General features: G+C 41.4%; 1 protein-coding gene across 1 annotated transcript; it reads left to right on the forward strand.

Annotated features, from left to right (window-relative positions):
• The first annotated feature begins 14,811 nt into the window (after positions 1–14,811).
• LOC126195220 (putative nuclease HARBI1) lies at positions 14,812–16,349 on the forward strand. Its single transcript, XM_049933741.1, has one exon. It carries the CDS (start codon positions 14,882–14,884, stop codon positions 16,013–16,015), a length of 1,134 nt encoding a protein of 377 aa, XP_049789698.1. The 5' UTR covers positions 14,812–14,881; the 3' UTR covers positions 16,016–16,349.
• The last annotated feature ends 301 nt before the right edge of the window (positions 16,350–16,650 follow it).

Genomic DNA, 16,650 nt, shown 5'->3' on the forward strand with positions numbered 1-16,650 from the left:
CACAACCTGAATAATTTCTTTTATCTCATTATACACTGCTGGCCACCGTAAATGCAACGACCTGAAGGAAGCATCCGAATCAAATGAAATTTACACCATGGGTTTGCAGCGATGAGATATGCAACTGATTAGAATTTCAGCTCAGACGCACATCACGCGCGCCTGTGGCGCCACCTCATAGCGCCATTTAAGGCTTGGCGATTTCGACGAGTGTACGTTCGGCACGTGTGTTTACCTTGTGGTTGTTTCACAAGACGATCAGTTATGCCTCGTAGACAACAGCGAACATCGTTTGATCAAGTATCCGAGTTCGACAGAGGAAGGATAGTGGCTTACCGAGATTGTGGATTATCATACAGAGAAATCGCTGGTCGTGTTGGACGAAACCAAACAACTGTAATGCGGATATGTGACCGTTGGATGCAGGAGGGTACGACGGACCGACGTGGTCGATCGCATTCACCTCGGTGCACCACTGCACGTGCTGATAGGCAAATTGTGCGCATGGCAGCGACGGATCGCTCAGTGACATCCCGAACCATAGCACAGCACATTGCGTCTGTAACGCATCATCTAGTGTCTGCGCGTACCATTCGACGCCGTTTACAGCAGAGTGGTCTGTCCGCAAGACGTCCATTGCTTCGTCTACCATTGACGCAGAACCACAGACGTCTCCGTCGCCAATGGTGTGATGACAGACGGATGTGGACGGCAGAATGGAATGACGTCTTTACTGACGAGGCACGCTTCTGTCTGCAGCACCACGATGGTCGGATTCGAGTGTGGAGACACCGTGGAGAGAGGATGCTGGACAGCTGCATTATGCACCGCCACACTGGTCTTGCACCGGGTATTATGGTATGGGGCGGTATTGGATATTACTCTCGCACGCCTCTAGTAGGCATTGCCGGTACTTTAAATAGCCGGCGCTACATATCCGAGGTGCTGGAGCCAGTTGTCCTTCCTTACATTCAGGGCTCGGCCACAGCCATATTTCAACAGGATAATGCGCGACCACACGTGGCACGCATTGTCCAAAGGTTCTTCGTCAATAACCAGATTGAATTGCTTCCCTGGCCGGCTCGCTCTCCGGATCTTTCGCCGATAGAAAACATGTGGTCCATGGTTGCTCAACGAGTGACTCAGATTACATCCCCAGCTGACACACCAGATGATCTTTGGCAACGTGTGGAAGCTGCTTGGGCTGCTGAACCCCAGGAACACATCCAACGTCTCTTTGACTCAATGCCGAGACGTGTGGCAGCGGTGATCTCCAACAATGGCGGCTACTCTGGCTACTGATTCTGGCAGGAACCACATGTCACAGACGTCTGTAAACGTAATCATTGGATACTTGGTCAACATGTTATCTACAAAATAAATTTTGTTGTGCTACCTCTTGTCTTTCTTGGTGTTGCATTTACGGTGGCCAGCAGTGTACATTTCATGCTAGTTGGCATATAAACTTGTACTTCTGTAGTAGGCGTGGGCTTCGTGTCTATTTTGGCCACAATAATGCGTTCACTATACTGTTTGTAGTAGCTTACCCGCATTCCTATTTTTTTATTCATTATTAAACCTACTCCTGCATTACCCCTATTTGATTTTGTATTTGTAACCCTGTATTCACCTGACCAAAAGTCTTGTTCCTCCTGCCACCGAACTTCACTAATTCCCACTATATCCAACTTTAACCTATCCATTTCCCTTTTTAAATTTTCTAACCTACCTACCCGATTAAGGGATCTGACATTCCGCGCTCCGATCCGTAGAACGCCAGTTTTTTTTCTCCTGATAACGACGTCCTCTTGAGTAGTCCCCGCCCGGAGATCCGAATGGGGGACTATTTTACCTCCGGAATATTTTACCCAAGAGGACGCCATCATCATTTAACCATACAGTAAAGCTGCATGCCCTCGGGAAAAATTACGGCTGTAGTTTCCCCTTGCTTTCAGCCGTTCGCAGTACCAGCACAGCAAGGCCGTTTTGGTTAGTGTTACAAGGCCAGATCAGTCAATCATCCAGACTGTTGCCCCTGCAACTACTGAAAATGCTGCTGCCCCCCTTCAGGAATCACACGTTTGTCTGGCCTCTCAACAGATACCCCTCCGTTGTGGTTGCACCTACGGTACGGCCATGTGTATCGCTGAAGCACGCAAGCCTTCCCACCAACGGCAAGGTCCATGGTTCCAACAAATGCACGTCCGATTAGGAAAATCGAAGTACTTTTTTGATATTTTTGATAATGGTATCATGTGACACTTCCCACAATGCAGTGAAGCACAAACTGTGATCAAACGCTCAGTCCGCGATCAGACTGTACATGTTACTTCAGTGATTCGGATTGTACACATCTCGTCATAATTGTCCCACAATGTTAACGATTGCAGAGAGGTTTGATTTCATTGCCGTCTACTTTGAGGCTTATAGAAATGTTGACGAAGGTCGTCGAAGGTATGCTACTCTGCAACGACGTTTCAAAGTATTGTCCATCTGTTTACTGAAACGGGAAGTGTTAAACCTAGAGAAACAGTCCGATCGCAGGCTGTGACAAACGAAAATAACACAATGAATGTTTTAGCTGCGGTTACTGCAGATCCTCACATTAGTTCTCGGCAAATTCCGAGAGCTTCAGGAATTTCGCAAAACAAGTGTTCTACGGATACTGCTTGCACACAAATAGCATACATTTCATTTATCGCTGCATCAAGAACTGCATGGCAACGATTTTCACAATCGCCTGAATTTCTGTAACTGGATACAAGAACAACTGGCAGTCAATGATAATTTAATTTCACAGATACTTTTCTCTGATGAATCAACTTTTACGAGTCATGGTCAAGTGAATCGACGTAATATGCATTATTGGTCAGTGAAGAATCCTCACTGGGCAAGGCAAGATGAACATCCACGCCCATAGGGTGTCCACGATTGGTGCGGTATTTTAGGTACGCAGGTAATTGGCCCATACTTCACAGAGTGTAATCTGACTGGTCAAATGTACAGCGACATTGTGTATCATGTTTTACCCACACTAATGGACGATGTTCCACTTCAAACAAGACTGGATAAGTGGTTGCAAAACGATGGATGATCAGCGCGTTATTCACGACTAGCTCGAGAAGTTTTGAATTGAAACCATACGGGTCGATGGATTGGACGAGTAAGTCCTCAAACGTGGCCCGCACGTTCACCCGATTCCTGCTGATATTTTTCCGGTGGGGATTGGCTAAAAGAGAGAGTTTACATTGATATACCAACAACCCCCGAAGATATGCGGCCGCGAATTTGCAGTGAATGTGCAAACATTGGCGCAAAAACACTAATACATACCGGATTGTCATTCAAACACAATAGTTGCAAAGTGCATTAGTAACAATGGGCAACATTTCGAACATTTGCTGCACTGAAACACTTATGAGAGGCAAAGGGACCCACAGTAATCAAGCACCCCGAGGTAGTGAGAGGCGAGGGAACTCACTAAAATCAAGCACCCCGAAGAGAACACATTGCTACTACGTCCACGTCGTTGGTCCTGGGTAACGCTAAATGTATTCTAAGAATGCACTTCGGGATGGTAAATGGCATCACGTGATAGCATTTTCCCAAATATCAAATAATGTACTTTGATTTTACTAATCGGATGTGCATTTTTGTGAGATATTACAGTTTTGCAACAACTGTCACCCCATGTTAATGTGTGCCGATTACAGCGCCATCTATCATGAAACTAAACAAATGTTTGATACAAAACTTAGATATTTTTGCACGGAAAATCCAAATCTGCAGTTAAAAATATTATGATGAACATTGGCTACATGTTTTTTTGTAAACAACAATGTACATATTTTCTGTTAAAACCGACCGTGAGAAAGAAAGTGCGGCGTTGTGAAAATGTGTGCCTTCATTTTCTTTTTCAGTCAGTTGTAACTTAGATATCAGTGCATTTAAAAAAATTGACAAATTGTTTCTTTCACATGTATTTTCTCTCCTTACATATAATTTAAAACTAAAACTGTATGCATAACAGTGTGCTGTTTTGTTTTCTTTGTTGCAGTCAGTTTTAAGAGGAATATTGTATTTACGGCTGACTGATTTGTCATTAGAATAGTTTTATACTGCGGAATCCTAACCATGTGAAATTTTGCAGTCCTACCCGTTCCCGAATTAAAACTATGAGAAAAACTGTCATTGAAGCAACTATCCTCAAAGATCAAACAGCTTGAGAGGTCTCTCCTGTAGCCCTTACATTAATGTTCCCAACCTGCTTACCCATTCATTTTAACTAACTTCATTTCATTTTCCAATCGAGGTCACGTTTGTGCCGGCCGTTGCGGCCGAGCGGTTCTAGGCCGTTACCCAGTACCCAACTTCAGGGATTTTGCTAATGTCCTCGCAGGATCGATAGTCTTTAGCGTGATTGACTGTCGGAAGACGTACCATCAGATACCAATCGCAGTGGCAGATATACCAAATACAGCAGTCACAACACTTCTCGGATTGTTCGAGTACGTCTAAATGCCTTTCGACCTTAAAAACGCGGCGCATACGTGGCAGAGATTTGTGGACGAGGTACTATGGGGTTTAAAGTGTTGTTACGTGCACCTAGATCATCTACGGTGTACTCAGAGACAAAACAGTTGCATGAAGAACACCTCATGTCCATTTCGAAAGAATTAAGCAATATGGAATAGTTATCAACAAGGAGAAATGCATCTTCCGACAGCACCAGGTGACGTTTTTGAGTCACACGGTGTCGGCGAACAGAATACACCCACTGACGGATAAAATAGCCATTATTGAAGAAATACCTCGACCTATCGGTTACCAAGAACTTCCAAGATTTTTTAGGGGCAGTAAATTTCTGCCATCGACACCTGCCACAGGCAGCCGAGGTTCAGGCACCATTGACAGCGTCGGGAAAAAAACACGACTGGCAAGCGCCCCCTAAAGTGGATCCCATAAATGCAAAAAGGCAATCACCAAGTGAAAACAGATCTGAGGAAAGTGGTTCTCTTGGTTCAAAAATGGTTCAAATGGCTCTGAGCACTATGGGACTCAACATCTTAGGTCATAAGTCCCCTAGAACTTATAACTACTTAAACCTAACTAACCTAAGGACATCACACACACCCATGCCCGAGGCAGGATTCGAACCTGCGACCGTAGCAGTCCTGCGGTTCCGGACTGCAGCGCCAGAACCGCTAGACCACCGCGGCCGGCTGGTTCTCTTGGTACACCTGGTATTACCTGCACCGTTCGCTATAGTGGTCGACGCAAGTCAACAGGTAATATGTACAGCCCTACATCAGTTTGCAGAAAATCACTGGTAGGCTCTGGGTTTCTTCTCGAGCAAACTCGCAGCTGTGCAGGTCAAATGGTGTACATACGAGAAAGAGCTTCTGGCAATGTATGAAGCTGTGAAGTATTTTCGCCCCTACAGTGAGGCCTGATCGCTCACTATTTATATGGACCATAAACCTATTACATTCACATTCAGCAAATCTAATGACGACTGCTCTCAACAAGCCCGACAACTAGAGTTCATTGCCCAGTTCACGACAGACTTGCGTCATATTAAGGGAGCGGAAAACGTCATGGGATTTTTCTGGTCATGGGTCAATAACATCTTGCAGACGACCAATTACGAAAATTTGGCAGGTGCACAGGCCTCTCAGACCCACAGCTATGAGAGTACCAGCAGGACGTCACTACTGGGCTGAAATTTCAGCAAGTGAGGCTAGCGGGGACAAAGGTTGGTATTTAGTGCGACATGTCACGAGGCAAACATCGACCTTTTGTTCCTAAAAATCTGCAGAAGGCGACCTTTGATAGCATCCACAGGCTGGCGCACCCCAGTGTGAACCGTACTATAAAACTGCTGATGGACCATTTTGTGTGGCCAAGTACTAAGGTGCAGGGTATGCCAAAAAATGCAAGGTCGGACGACATTTGCACAAACCAGTAGGAGTGTTTCCAGCATCTACGGAGCATTTTGCACACGTTCACCTAGACATCGCAGCACCGCTGCCACCCTCAGAAGGGTACCGTTATTTGTTACTGCTGTAGACAGGTTCATGGGATGGTCAGAAGCAGAGCTGTTGACTAGCATATCAGCGGAGACTGTGACGAGTGTTTGTTGGGATTTGGATTGCTCCTTTCGGTTGCCCTCAACATGTGACCACAGATCACGGCTATCTACTTGAATGGACCTTATTTTTAGAACTGGCAAGTTGTACGGAATCCAACACCACCACACAACAGCCTACAACCCTGAAAGTAATGGTACGGTCAGCCATTGGCACAGGACCTTGAAGGCTGACTCGATGTACGATGCCAACAGCTGGACCTCAGCTTCACCAGTGGTGTTGTTGGATTATGAGCCGCTTCAAAACCAGATTTACGAGCTCCCACAGCAATGTTGGTTTATGGGGAAGCCCTACACCTGCCAGCAGAATTTTTTGCTGAACCATCGGAAGCAAAGGCAAGAGACATGTCCTATGTCATGCACAAATGCGAGATCACTTTTCCAAACTACGTCCAGCACCGGGTTCTCAGCATTGAGAGGGCACCCAGTTTGTACACAAAGACCAGGGGCACTGTTCCCATGTCTGGTTCATACAGATGCAGTACGACCACCCCTGTAACCACATTACTCTGGGCTGTGCAAGTTATTAGCAAGAGAGAACCACACAATGAAGATAGAGTTTCACGGAAAGCAGTAAAGCACCTCCATGGAGCGAGTGAAACCTGTCCATACACTGTTGCCTGAGGGAGAGGCAGGACAACAATGACAGATCGAGACGATCCCTGAACCGCTAGAATTGCAGAAAGAAGAGACGACGTGGGTATACAGCCCACTACCCTCAACGAACCGCAGCTTTAAAGGAGGAGCCACAGGTTCACCTGAGACGTTCTAAAGCTGGGAGACGCATAGCATACAAGTATCCCTACATTCCCGGAGTTCTGCTCTACCAAGGAGGAGAAGGGGAGGGGGGGGGGGTAAGCTATGTGGGGATAGCCGTCATCAGATTGAGCGAACAGTGCGCATTGTTAATGTGAACGTATGCTTTCCCGGCGTATACAGCTGGAGAAGAGTTCTCGGGCTTCCAGCCGGGTGGCGGTGTCTTCAAACTGCGACGTTGCATCCGCAAAGTCTCGGCACTTCGCCAGAAGATGATGAGTACGTCACTCGCAGTTTGAAGACACCGCCACCCGGCTGGAAGCCCGAGAACTCTTCGCCAGTGACTTAATTTTTATATGTAAATTATATATTCCGCATCTAAAGATAATTTTGCATATATTTGATCACCAAAAACTATTTCTCTGATAATATAATTTCATTTTTCATATCGATCCATTTAGCAACATCGATCTTGCACCATTTTGGTAGACACAACTGTTAACTTAAGTGAGCCAAAAACCATTTTACAGTGAAACTTTAGATTTGATTAGATTAGATTAGTACTTGTTCCATAGATCATGAATACGACACTTTGTAATGATGTGGAACGTGTCAGGTTAATAAAAGGTATCTATACAAGATATTACATTAGACAAAATATTACATGACACTCAATATTTTTAAATTTTTTTTTTGTGGGGTTGGGAAATTACCCACTTACTATATCCAAAAATTCATCTAATGAGTAGAAGGAGTTGCCATTAAGAAATTCTTTTAATTTCCTTTTAAATGCTATATGGCTATCTGTCAGACTTTTGATGCTATTAGGTAAGTGACCAAGGACTTTTGTGGCAGCTTAATTTACCCCCTTCTGACCCAAAGTTAGATTTAACCTTGAGTAGTGAAGATCATCCTTTCTCCTAGTGTTGTAGCCATGTACACTACTATTACTTTTGAATTCGTTCGGATTGTTAATAACAAATTTCATAAGTGAATATGTATATTGTGAGGCTACAGTGAAGATTTCTAGCTCTTTAAATAAGTGTCTGCGGGATGATCTTGGATGAGCTCCAGCAATTATTCTGATTACACGCTTTTGTGCAATGAATGCCATACGAAAGCAGAGAATGAAAATAGGGGTGGTAAGCTAATTTACTCAGATGTATATCGCCAAAATTTGCAATGGCCCTAATAGCATAAGTAGCTGAACTCAAACTTTCAACAGATCCTCAGTGTGTTTTTTTCCAGTTCAGCCCTTCATCAATGCATACACTTAAAAATTTTGAATATTCTATCTTAGCTACCGATTTCTGATCGAAGTCTATATTTATTAATGGGGTCATTCCATTTACTGTGTGGAACTGTATATACTGTGTTTTGTCAAAGTTTAACGAGAGCCCATTTGCAGAGAACCACTTAACGATTTTCTGAAAACATCATTTACAATTTCACCAGTTAATTCTTGTCTGTCGGGTGTGATAGCTATACTTGTATCATCGGCAAAAAGTACCAGCTTTGCATCTTCGTGAATATAGAATGGCAAGTCATTAATATACACTCCTGGAAATGGAAAAAAGAACGCATTTGAACTACATCCCCTTCTCGGAGCATCTGGAAGCTATGTACGTAATATCTACAGAAATTTTCGGTGCCAAAACGCACCATAATAGTTTCAGTTGTTGTTGAAATTGGACAATGTAGCTATCGAGTTCCTTGTGTTGAACTATTGCATAATGAATTTACTTGACAAGTGGTGTTGTAGAAAGTGTCAAGAATTTATGAATAACAACTGATGATGTCAAAAAGATAAAATTTTCCAGCGACTTTTACTGAAACAAAAAACCTTGGACCTGTTAATTTGAAAGCATAAACAGGAACTGACATCCTAGACAATGAGATATCCATAGCAAGATAAGTAATATTTATCTGCTAATATAATGTTTCTACCCTTATGAAACTATATAAACCTTGACAACACTAGAAAAGTTAGTTCACCATTGGATACGAGGTGTGACAATAAAGTAATGAAATTGATTTTCTTCGCAAGATGTGGCAACCCTGCAGGTTTGCATAGGCACAATATCTTTGACCTTGGTCTATAAGCTGCTTCTAGTCCAAGTGGCACATCGATGCAACTGCTCAGTTGTGAGTTGTGCTTTAATAAGTTAACACATGTTTGTGTCTCTCGTCACGGAAATGGAACCACATAATATTCCTCAATGGTACGCCATTTCTTTTTGTATTAAATTGGGTGCAAACCGATGACAGCTTACAGTAAGCTTCAGAAGATTTTTGGAGAGGCGGTTATGTCAAGAGCTCAAGTTTTCGTTGGCATAAAATGTTTAGTGAAAGTAGAATGAATATTGAAGAAGAAGACCACAGTGGACGACCATCAACCTCACAGACGGATGTCAACTTGGCCAGGGTGCGTGAACTTGTACGATCTGATCGAAGATTATATGTGAAATTGATTGCAGAAGAACTGAACATCAATCGAGAAATGGTTTGTCTAATAATAACTGAAGATCTTGGTATGAGAAAGATTTGTCCAAAAATTGTCCTCAAAAATCTCACACCACAACAGCAAGAAACACGGAAAAATGTGGCAGCCAATCTGTTAGAGCAAACGGAAATCAATCCAGAATTGTTGAGCTGTGTTATCACTGGTGATGAAAGTTCGTTTTTTCAGTACGATCCAGAGACAAAACGCCAAAGTTCGCAATGGTGCTCAAAGTGATCACCCGGACCAAAAAAAGCTCGTATGTCAAAGTCAAAAGTGAAATGCATGCTTGTGTGCTTCTTTGATTCCAATGGAATTGTTCATAAAGAGTGGGTGCCTCCTGGACAAACAGTTAACCAATATTACAACAAATAAATTTTAGAAAGACTTAACAAAAGAGTTCTTCGTGTCTGTGCCAACATTGCTGATAATTGGATTCTGCAACACGATAATGCGCCATCCCATACTGCTCTGTCAGTACAGCAATTTTTAACCTCAAAACAAATTTCAGTACTACCACAGCCATCTTATTCACCAGATATCGCTCCATGCGACTTTTTTTTCTATTTCCAAGAGTCAAAACGGCGGCCAAGGGACACCATTTTCAAACAACCCAAGATGTCCAAAAAGTAGTGACGAGGGTCTTGGAGGATATTACAGAAGATGAGTTCCAGAAACATTACCATCAATGGCAGAAGCGCTGGAAAAAGTGTGTGCAATCAGAAGGGAACTACTTTGAAGGAGACAACTCTAAACTTGACTAAATCGGTAAGTAACATTTTTTTTCACATCAGTCTCATTACTTTATTGTCGCGCCCCGTATTTACTTTCTGTACATCTGTCAACATTTTTAATAGTAAATGATATGTAACATTATAAGGTGCAAACTGGCAGCAGTTGCAGCCGGGTTTCCAGTATCTGGTTTTAGACAGCAAGCATCCGGGACAGCAGTAGTCTCAGACCAGCCGCAACGGTTCCTGTCTACAGCTGCGAGAATATAATAAAATAAGTTTGTTCACGCTGAGTCGTTTTCATAAGAGCAACTATTCTGAGTGTTTGTGTGTGGTGACAGGATGCGTAGCGGAATACAGAAGATGTTAAACTGTGAGTTATGTAGGGGAAGTGTTTCACCTGTGTGTCGTAAGTAATTTCTTGTCACAATATAGAAATTTACCTGATCATTTAAATATAGAGGGTGAAATGCTCCACATGTTAAAATATTTAAAGGAGCAACAGGACAAAACTAGCTGAGAATTACGGAATACTAACAGGGAACTTAAAAAGGCTAATCGGTTGTGAATGCAGGATGTAACTGAAATTACAAAGGATAATAAGGAGTTAAAACAGGAGGTAACAGTTCAAATATCTGAGACCGGCAAAGAACTCGAACGTCACATTTGTCAATCGCAGGCTGAAAAGGAGTGGTTACATCAGGAAATTCAATATCTAATTCGAGGGTCACGTTGTTTGGAGGTCTAAATAGTAAAAAGTAAAGAAATACAAAAGGACATGCGAGATACTTTAGAATTAGCCCAAAACATGTTGGCTGACTTTAAGAAAAGTGGAGTTAGACCTTCAGAAGAAACAGGGAGAAAACTTTTCGAATTTGAGAGAGGAAATTGGTAAAGAACATGAGGAACTCCAAGCTTTAAAGAAGAAGCAACAATTTGAAGAGAGGAGGACTACCGAACAACAACAGTTATGGGAGAAGGATCTACATTGAAACAAGCAAACAAAACTGAGAGGGAATAAGTTGAGGCTGGAGATACGTGAGTGCTCTGGTTGTCTCACCTATATAACAGAGAACCTTCACCATGTGGTAGTATACGGCTAACTGACAAGGTACTTGGGTTGGAAAGAACAGTTGGAAATGGCTCAAATGGGTGAGAGAGAACAGACTGTAACAATAGCATTGTTAATATTGAATATTTGTCTGTTATATTGGCCAGAGATTTGTAGAAAAAGTTCCTTCCGCCTGTAAAGTGCAGGACACCTGCCCAGTCGCTTCCCGCATTTTAAGCCTAAGGGTGATATACATCCTATTTTTTTCCTGAGAGCTTTTGAGAACACATTACCAACCTTGTGGGATGACAGGAGTTTAGAGACATTGTCAGTGGGTTATTTAGAAAAGGAAGCCTCAGAGTGGGGGATTTTACATAGAGATGTGTTTATTTATTGGGAAGATTTCTGCTGACAGCTTAAAGAAATGTATTGGTCAGAAGGTGAACAACAAAAGTTGTTATTTTGAAATTACTTGATCCAAGTCTCTGTAACCGAAGTTGTGGTGGATTCAGAAAATACTTTAAATGGCATCTAAATCCTTGGAAGATTAAGTATTATTAGTGCAAGAAACTGAGTAAATTACTAAAGAAAATGTATCCTATCATACTTAAATGTCTCTGGGACCTCGTGTCTGGATTTCTGCAGTGCCACATGGCAAAAGAGGGTTACAATATACATTTATCCTGCACGAACGTTGATCAAATTACGTATGGTTGTATCTGTTAAAAATAGCTACCACTGAAAGTGTTGTCGATGTATAGAAAAGGATTACTTAGTAAATGTAGGAGTTCACAAACGGATTTTGTCTTATAATAATAGCCATTTTTTTAGTAAGAACTTCAAGGAATTGTTAGAAAAATATGATATCAAATAAGTAATGATTTTGAAATATTACCCACAAAGTAATCACACAGAATGTATTATTCAAGAGCTGGGACGGCTTTGGAGGCCATATTGCTCTGAATGACATACACAATAGGTGCATCTTGTCCCTGAATTTGAGATTACATTGAATGAAATATCTCATATCAGTACAGGGCTAGTGCCTATGGACATTACAGGAAAGGAATTGGTAGAACAGATGACTGTTGTCCTTGTAGGACTGGACTGGCCTGGTGGACAAAAAGCCTAAATGGCCATAACTTTGGGGTAAAGGAGTTGAAATGTAATGCTATTCGGCAATTAAGGAAACATAATGAAGTAGCACGGGTGCCTAGTCCCAAGGTAGGAGATGAAGTAATGGTTCAAACCCATGGGTAGAGTTCTGAATTATGTAAAGAAGTTGGGAAAAACTTTTCACTTTTTCAAGGGCCATGGGAGGTGTTAGAAATATCCCATGCAGTGCTATGGGACCCAACTCGTGGAATTTAAAAGCTTGTATAATGTATCACAGATATATATTCCGAGGAACTATAAGTAATACCGACATTAAAGAAACACCTAAGCTAAGCTAACTGCCTGGAAATACTACAGCTGTAGGACTATCAAGAATATAGTAAAGCCTGCAAGCTAAACTCAGTTGGTGTTAAAGATAACTAATGACGAAAAAGACATAAATAGAGTTGTAGAAGACTGCCTTGTATAAAGCATGGTAAACTAGCCGTTATATAATAATTATACATGCAAGTAGAAATCTAAAGGGACATAAGCTGCCCTAAGTAAGATTGAGACCATAGATATAGCTGTAACAGTGATTACTAGAACTCATTCAGCAACAAGAATGGTTATATCATGAGCATCCATGATCAGAGGGAGGAAGTTACAAAAATCAATAATCATAGATCAGTAGCACTTTCAGGCAAGTATTTATCAGATTAAGTGATACAGGGAAGTGACATAAAAATATCCTATTAGCCCACGGGTGGCATGGTATTACTGACCTACCCAAAGTGTGGTCTCAGAGTTTGGCTACATAGTACCCAGGGCTGTATGGTACACAGACTAACTGGCATGTGTGTATACGTAGTGTTAATAAAGCAACTGGCCCACGTGCTCAGTTAGAGGTGTCAGTAATATGTTACAAAGGGGTCATAGTCTCCCATAGTATTTGTTGTTGGAAGTTCCCATGCACCTGTTTATGAACACACTTAGAATGGGAACAAAATCTAGAGCTCTACTAGAGGTATGATGAAAAGATAAAGTAGGAGTAATTTGTGGTTAATCGTAAGGGGAGAAGCGATGTCTTCCCATGTCCTCTAAGGGAAACATCGATAAGGTAACTGTATTGTTTCTCAAGCGGAAACAAATAGTTCTGATTGACAAAGATTATGGTGAAATAAATGGTAGCATCCAGTGATTTTCAATGTTTATAAGAAAGTTTGAAGTTACATTTTATTTTAGTGCAATAAAAACAAAGTTTCAACTACACTCGTGAGGGAAAGCTCATAATCCATGCACACCAAATTAGGATGGGAGATGGTCACGTGATGGATAATATGACACATCAATTGTTTTACCAAAGACTAATATAGAGGTATAAGATCTTTGAGTGAAGGGAAATACGAATGTACTACACAGACATAGCTACCAATAAGGCAGTTAGTTTAAGGGTATGTCAGCAGGTGGGAAGACCACTAGAACTCGAAAATTTTGTACATTTACGAAAAAACATCTTAGATGCACTTGTTTAATCAAGAATTTAAAGAAAATTAGTATTGTCAATAGATAACGTAGTTTGTAACGATTTATAGTACTTTGAAGTACGTAATATGAAAATGAATGCTAATACAACTTATAACCTGTATTCATGATATGAGAAAGCAAAAATTAATACACCTGAACTCTAAGTTAATACAGCACTGATATGCTGATAAACATTACCAACACCCAGGGTGTAACTTTATGTACTGAAAGGACAGCTGCTGGACAGAGTAAAGTGGTTGAGACAAATTGACACAAATGGACGTAACACACACGATGATGTAACCTATGTAGTCAAATCAGTTCATAAAATGGAACAAGATGCTTGAGCATGCAATGTAAACTATTAATCATTAATTAGTTTTAAACATGGAATCACTCGACTAGTGGTGGGACAAAATGGCTCTGAGCCCTATAGGACTTAACATCTATGGTCATCAGTCCCCTAGAACTTAGAACTACTTAAACCTAACTAACCTAAGGACATCACACAACACCCAGTCATCACGAGGCAGAGAAAATCCCTGACCCCGCCGGGAATCGAACCCGGGCGCGGGAAGCAAGAATGCTACCGCACGACCACGAGCTGTGGAGTTTACGATGAATCGTGGCAAACACTGTTAGGTTCTGTTGAGCGATGCCAGTCAAGTATAAACACATCTAAGAAAACAAAATGCACCATGAAGGAACTATCCGAATGGAATGGAAATCTAAAGATGTGATGCACACGTACAAACAAATGATTACCATTTCAGAAAAGTTGGATCATTCATTCAAGAGAAAGTTATTCACAAACTGAGCAAGTCGGTAGTGCATTAGCCCACCTCTGGCCCTAATGCAAGCAGTTATTCAGTTTGACATTGATGGCCGAGTGCACCAATCTCGATTAACAGTTAACCGCGGTTAAGTCGATATATAATCCTGTTCAGCGCAGTATTCTGGTGCACCAACATCGATCAAAGTTAAACGAGGGAATCGACCGCGGTTATATTTAACCGGGGCTCTTTCCCGGTTTTCTCGACATAACCACGGTTTTAGAAGCATACGCTATTAAGATGGCGGCGCGTTTTGATGTTATGGATGGCATTGAGGAAGATTTGTTATACCTTGACGATTTAAATCGTGACCGAAATCGTGTTGGAGTGATTGTGGAAAGGGGAAACCCTTTTGAAGATTATGGTGACAGGAAGTTTGAAGAGAGATTTCGTCTGTCAAAAGAAACAGTGTGGTGGTTATTAAATCAAATTAATGATAGGTTAGAATTTCCTACTGATCGGAATAACCCTGTTTCTCCGATAAACAGACTTTTGATTACTTTAAGGGCATATGCAACAGGTGCATTCAACATTCTTATTGGGGACAACAGTAATATACATCGTACAACAGCACAACGAATCATCAGTGATGTATCAGACATCATAGCATCACTGTCTCCTCGCTTTATAAAATTTCCAACAAGAGAAGAAGTGCGCTCTGTGATGTATGGTTTTAGTCAATTGGACCGATTTCCTGGCGTTCTTGGTACCTTGGATTGTACCCATATAAGAATTCAGTCTCCTGAAGGACATAATGCTGAACTTTTCCGCAATAGGAAATCATATTTTTCCTTTAACTGTCAAACCATTAGTGATCACAATTTGTTAGTAAGAGACATTGTCGCTCGATGGCCGGGCTCTGTGCACGACAGTACCATATTTCTTAACTGCGCCCGCAGAGCTCAATTTGAAAACGGAGAAATACCACAAGGTCACTTATTGGGAGATAGTGGTTATGCATGTAAATCCTACTTGTTAACTCCACTTCTAAATCCGCAAAATGAAGCAGAGCATCGGTATAACAGGTCTCATATTAAAACTAGAAACACTGTTGAGAGAAAATACGGCATGTGGAAGAGAAGATTTCCCATATTATCTGTAGGAATAAGATGTAATCCACAGGAAGCAATGTCAATCATTGTGGGTACAGCTGTCTTGCGTAATATTGCGAGGAGTACAAGCAGTGATGAACCACCAGAAGATCCTGAAATTTCTCGACTTTTAAATCAGTTACGTGATGAGAGAGGCCCCAACATTGAAGACAACGAAGAAGTGCTACCTGGACAGCAGATGTATCGTGATGATACATTACCTGGAAGAGCAGTTCGCCGTGCTATAATTAATGAACATTTCCGATGTAATGAAAAATTATGATTATAGTTATGGGATTTCGCCGTATTTTCAATTTTTCAGATTATTTCAGCATGTAATCTATTTTGTTTCTGCTGTCTAGCGAACATAAAAGTACTCACTGAACTGGGTGTGTGATGCGAAATTTGAGGTTTTGTTGTGCCAGGGACAGGATGTGCTGCCTACAGACAATTACCCAACTGCTACTTTTCTGAGATATTTTTTTAGTGTGGAACTGTTGCTAATTCATTATTAAAGATATATTTCTTGCATCACATTGGTTGTGAAAGCAATGCAGTACTCTGTTATTTATATACACGTTCAGTTTTTGGGTAAGTGCTTAAATTTGAGAACAAATGACTCCATTACATTTAGAGAGTGTGAGAGTAAAAGCGAGTGGAATAAAATATCCATTATATTTCTGTATTTTGTTCACTATAGATCCTAAACATCTCTTAAATTTTCTACTGTAACAACAAATATGTGAATGTCCAACTGTTTTGCAATATTAAAAGAGCACATTCTTTATTATTAGAACCTTACACTTTAGAGATTATTTTACTGCACTTCTCCTCATTAGTAATGCAGTCTTATCACCTAGATAAGCTTAAAATTGTGAATACGCAGTACACACATGGGCACAAAATAATCATTTGTGT

The sequence above is a fragment of the Schistocerca nitens genome, chromosome 7 (assembly GCF_023898315.1).
Source record: "Schistocerca nitens isolate TAMUIC-IGC-003100 chromosome 7, iqSchNite1.1, whole genome shotgun sequence".
Lineage (NCBI taxonomy): Eukaryota > Metazoa > Arthropoda > Insecta > Orthoptera > Acrididae > Schistocerca > Schistocerca nitens.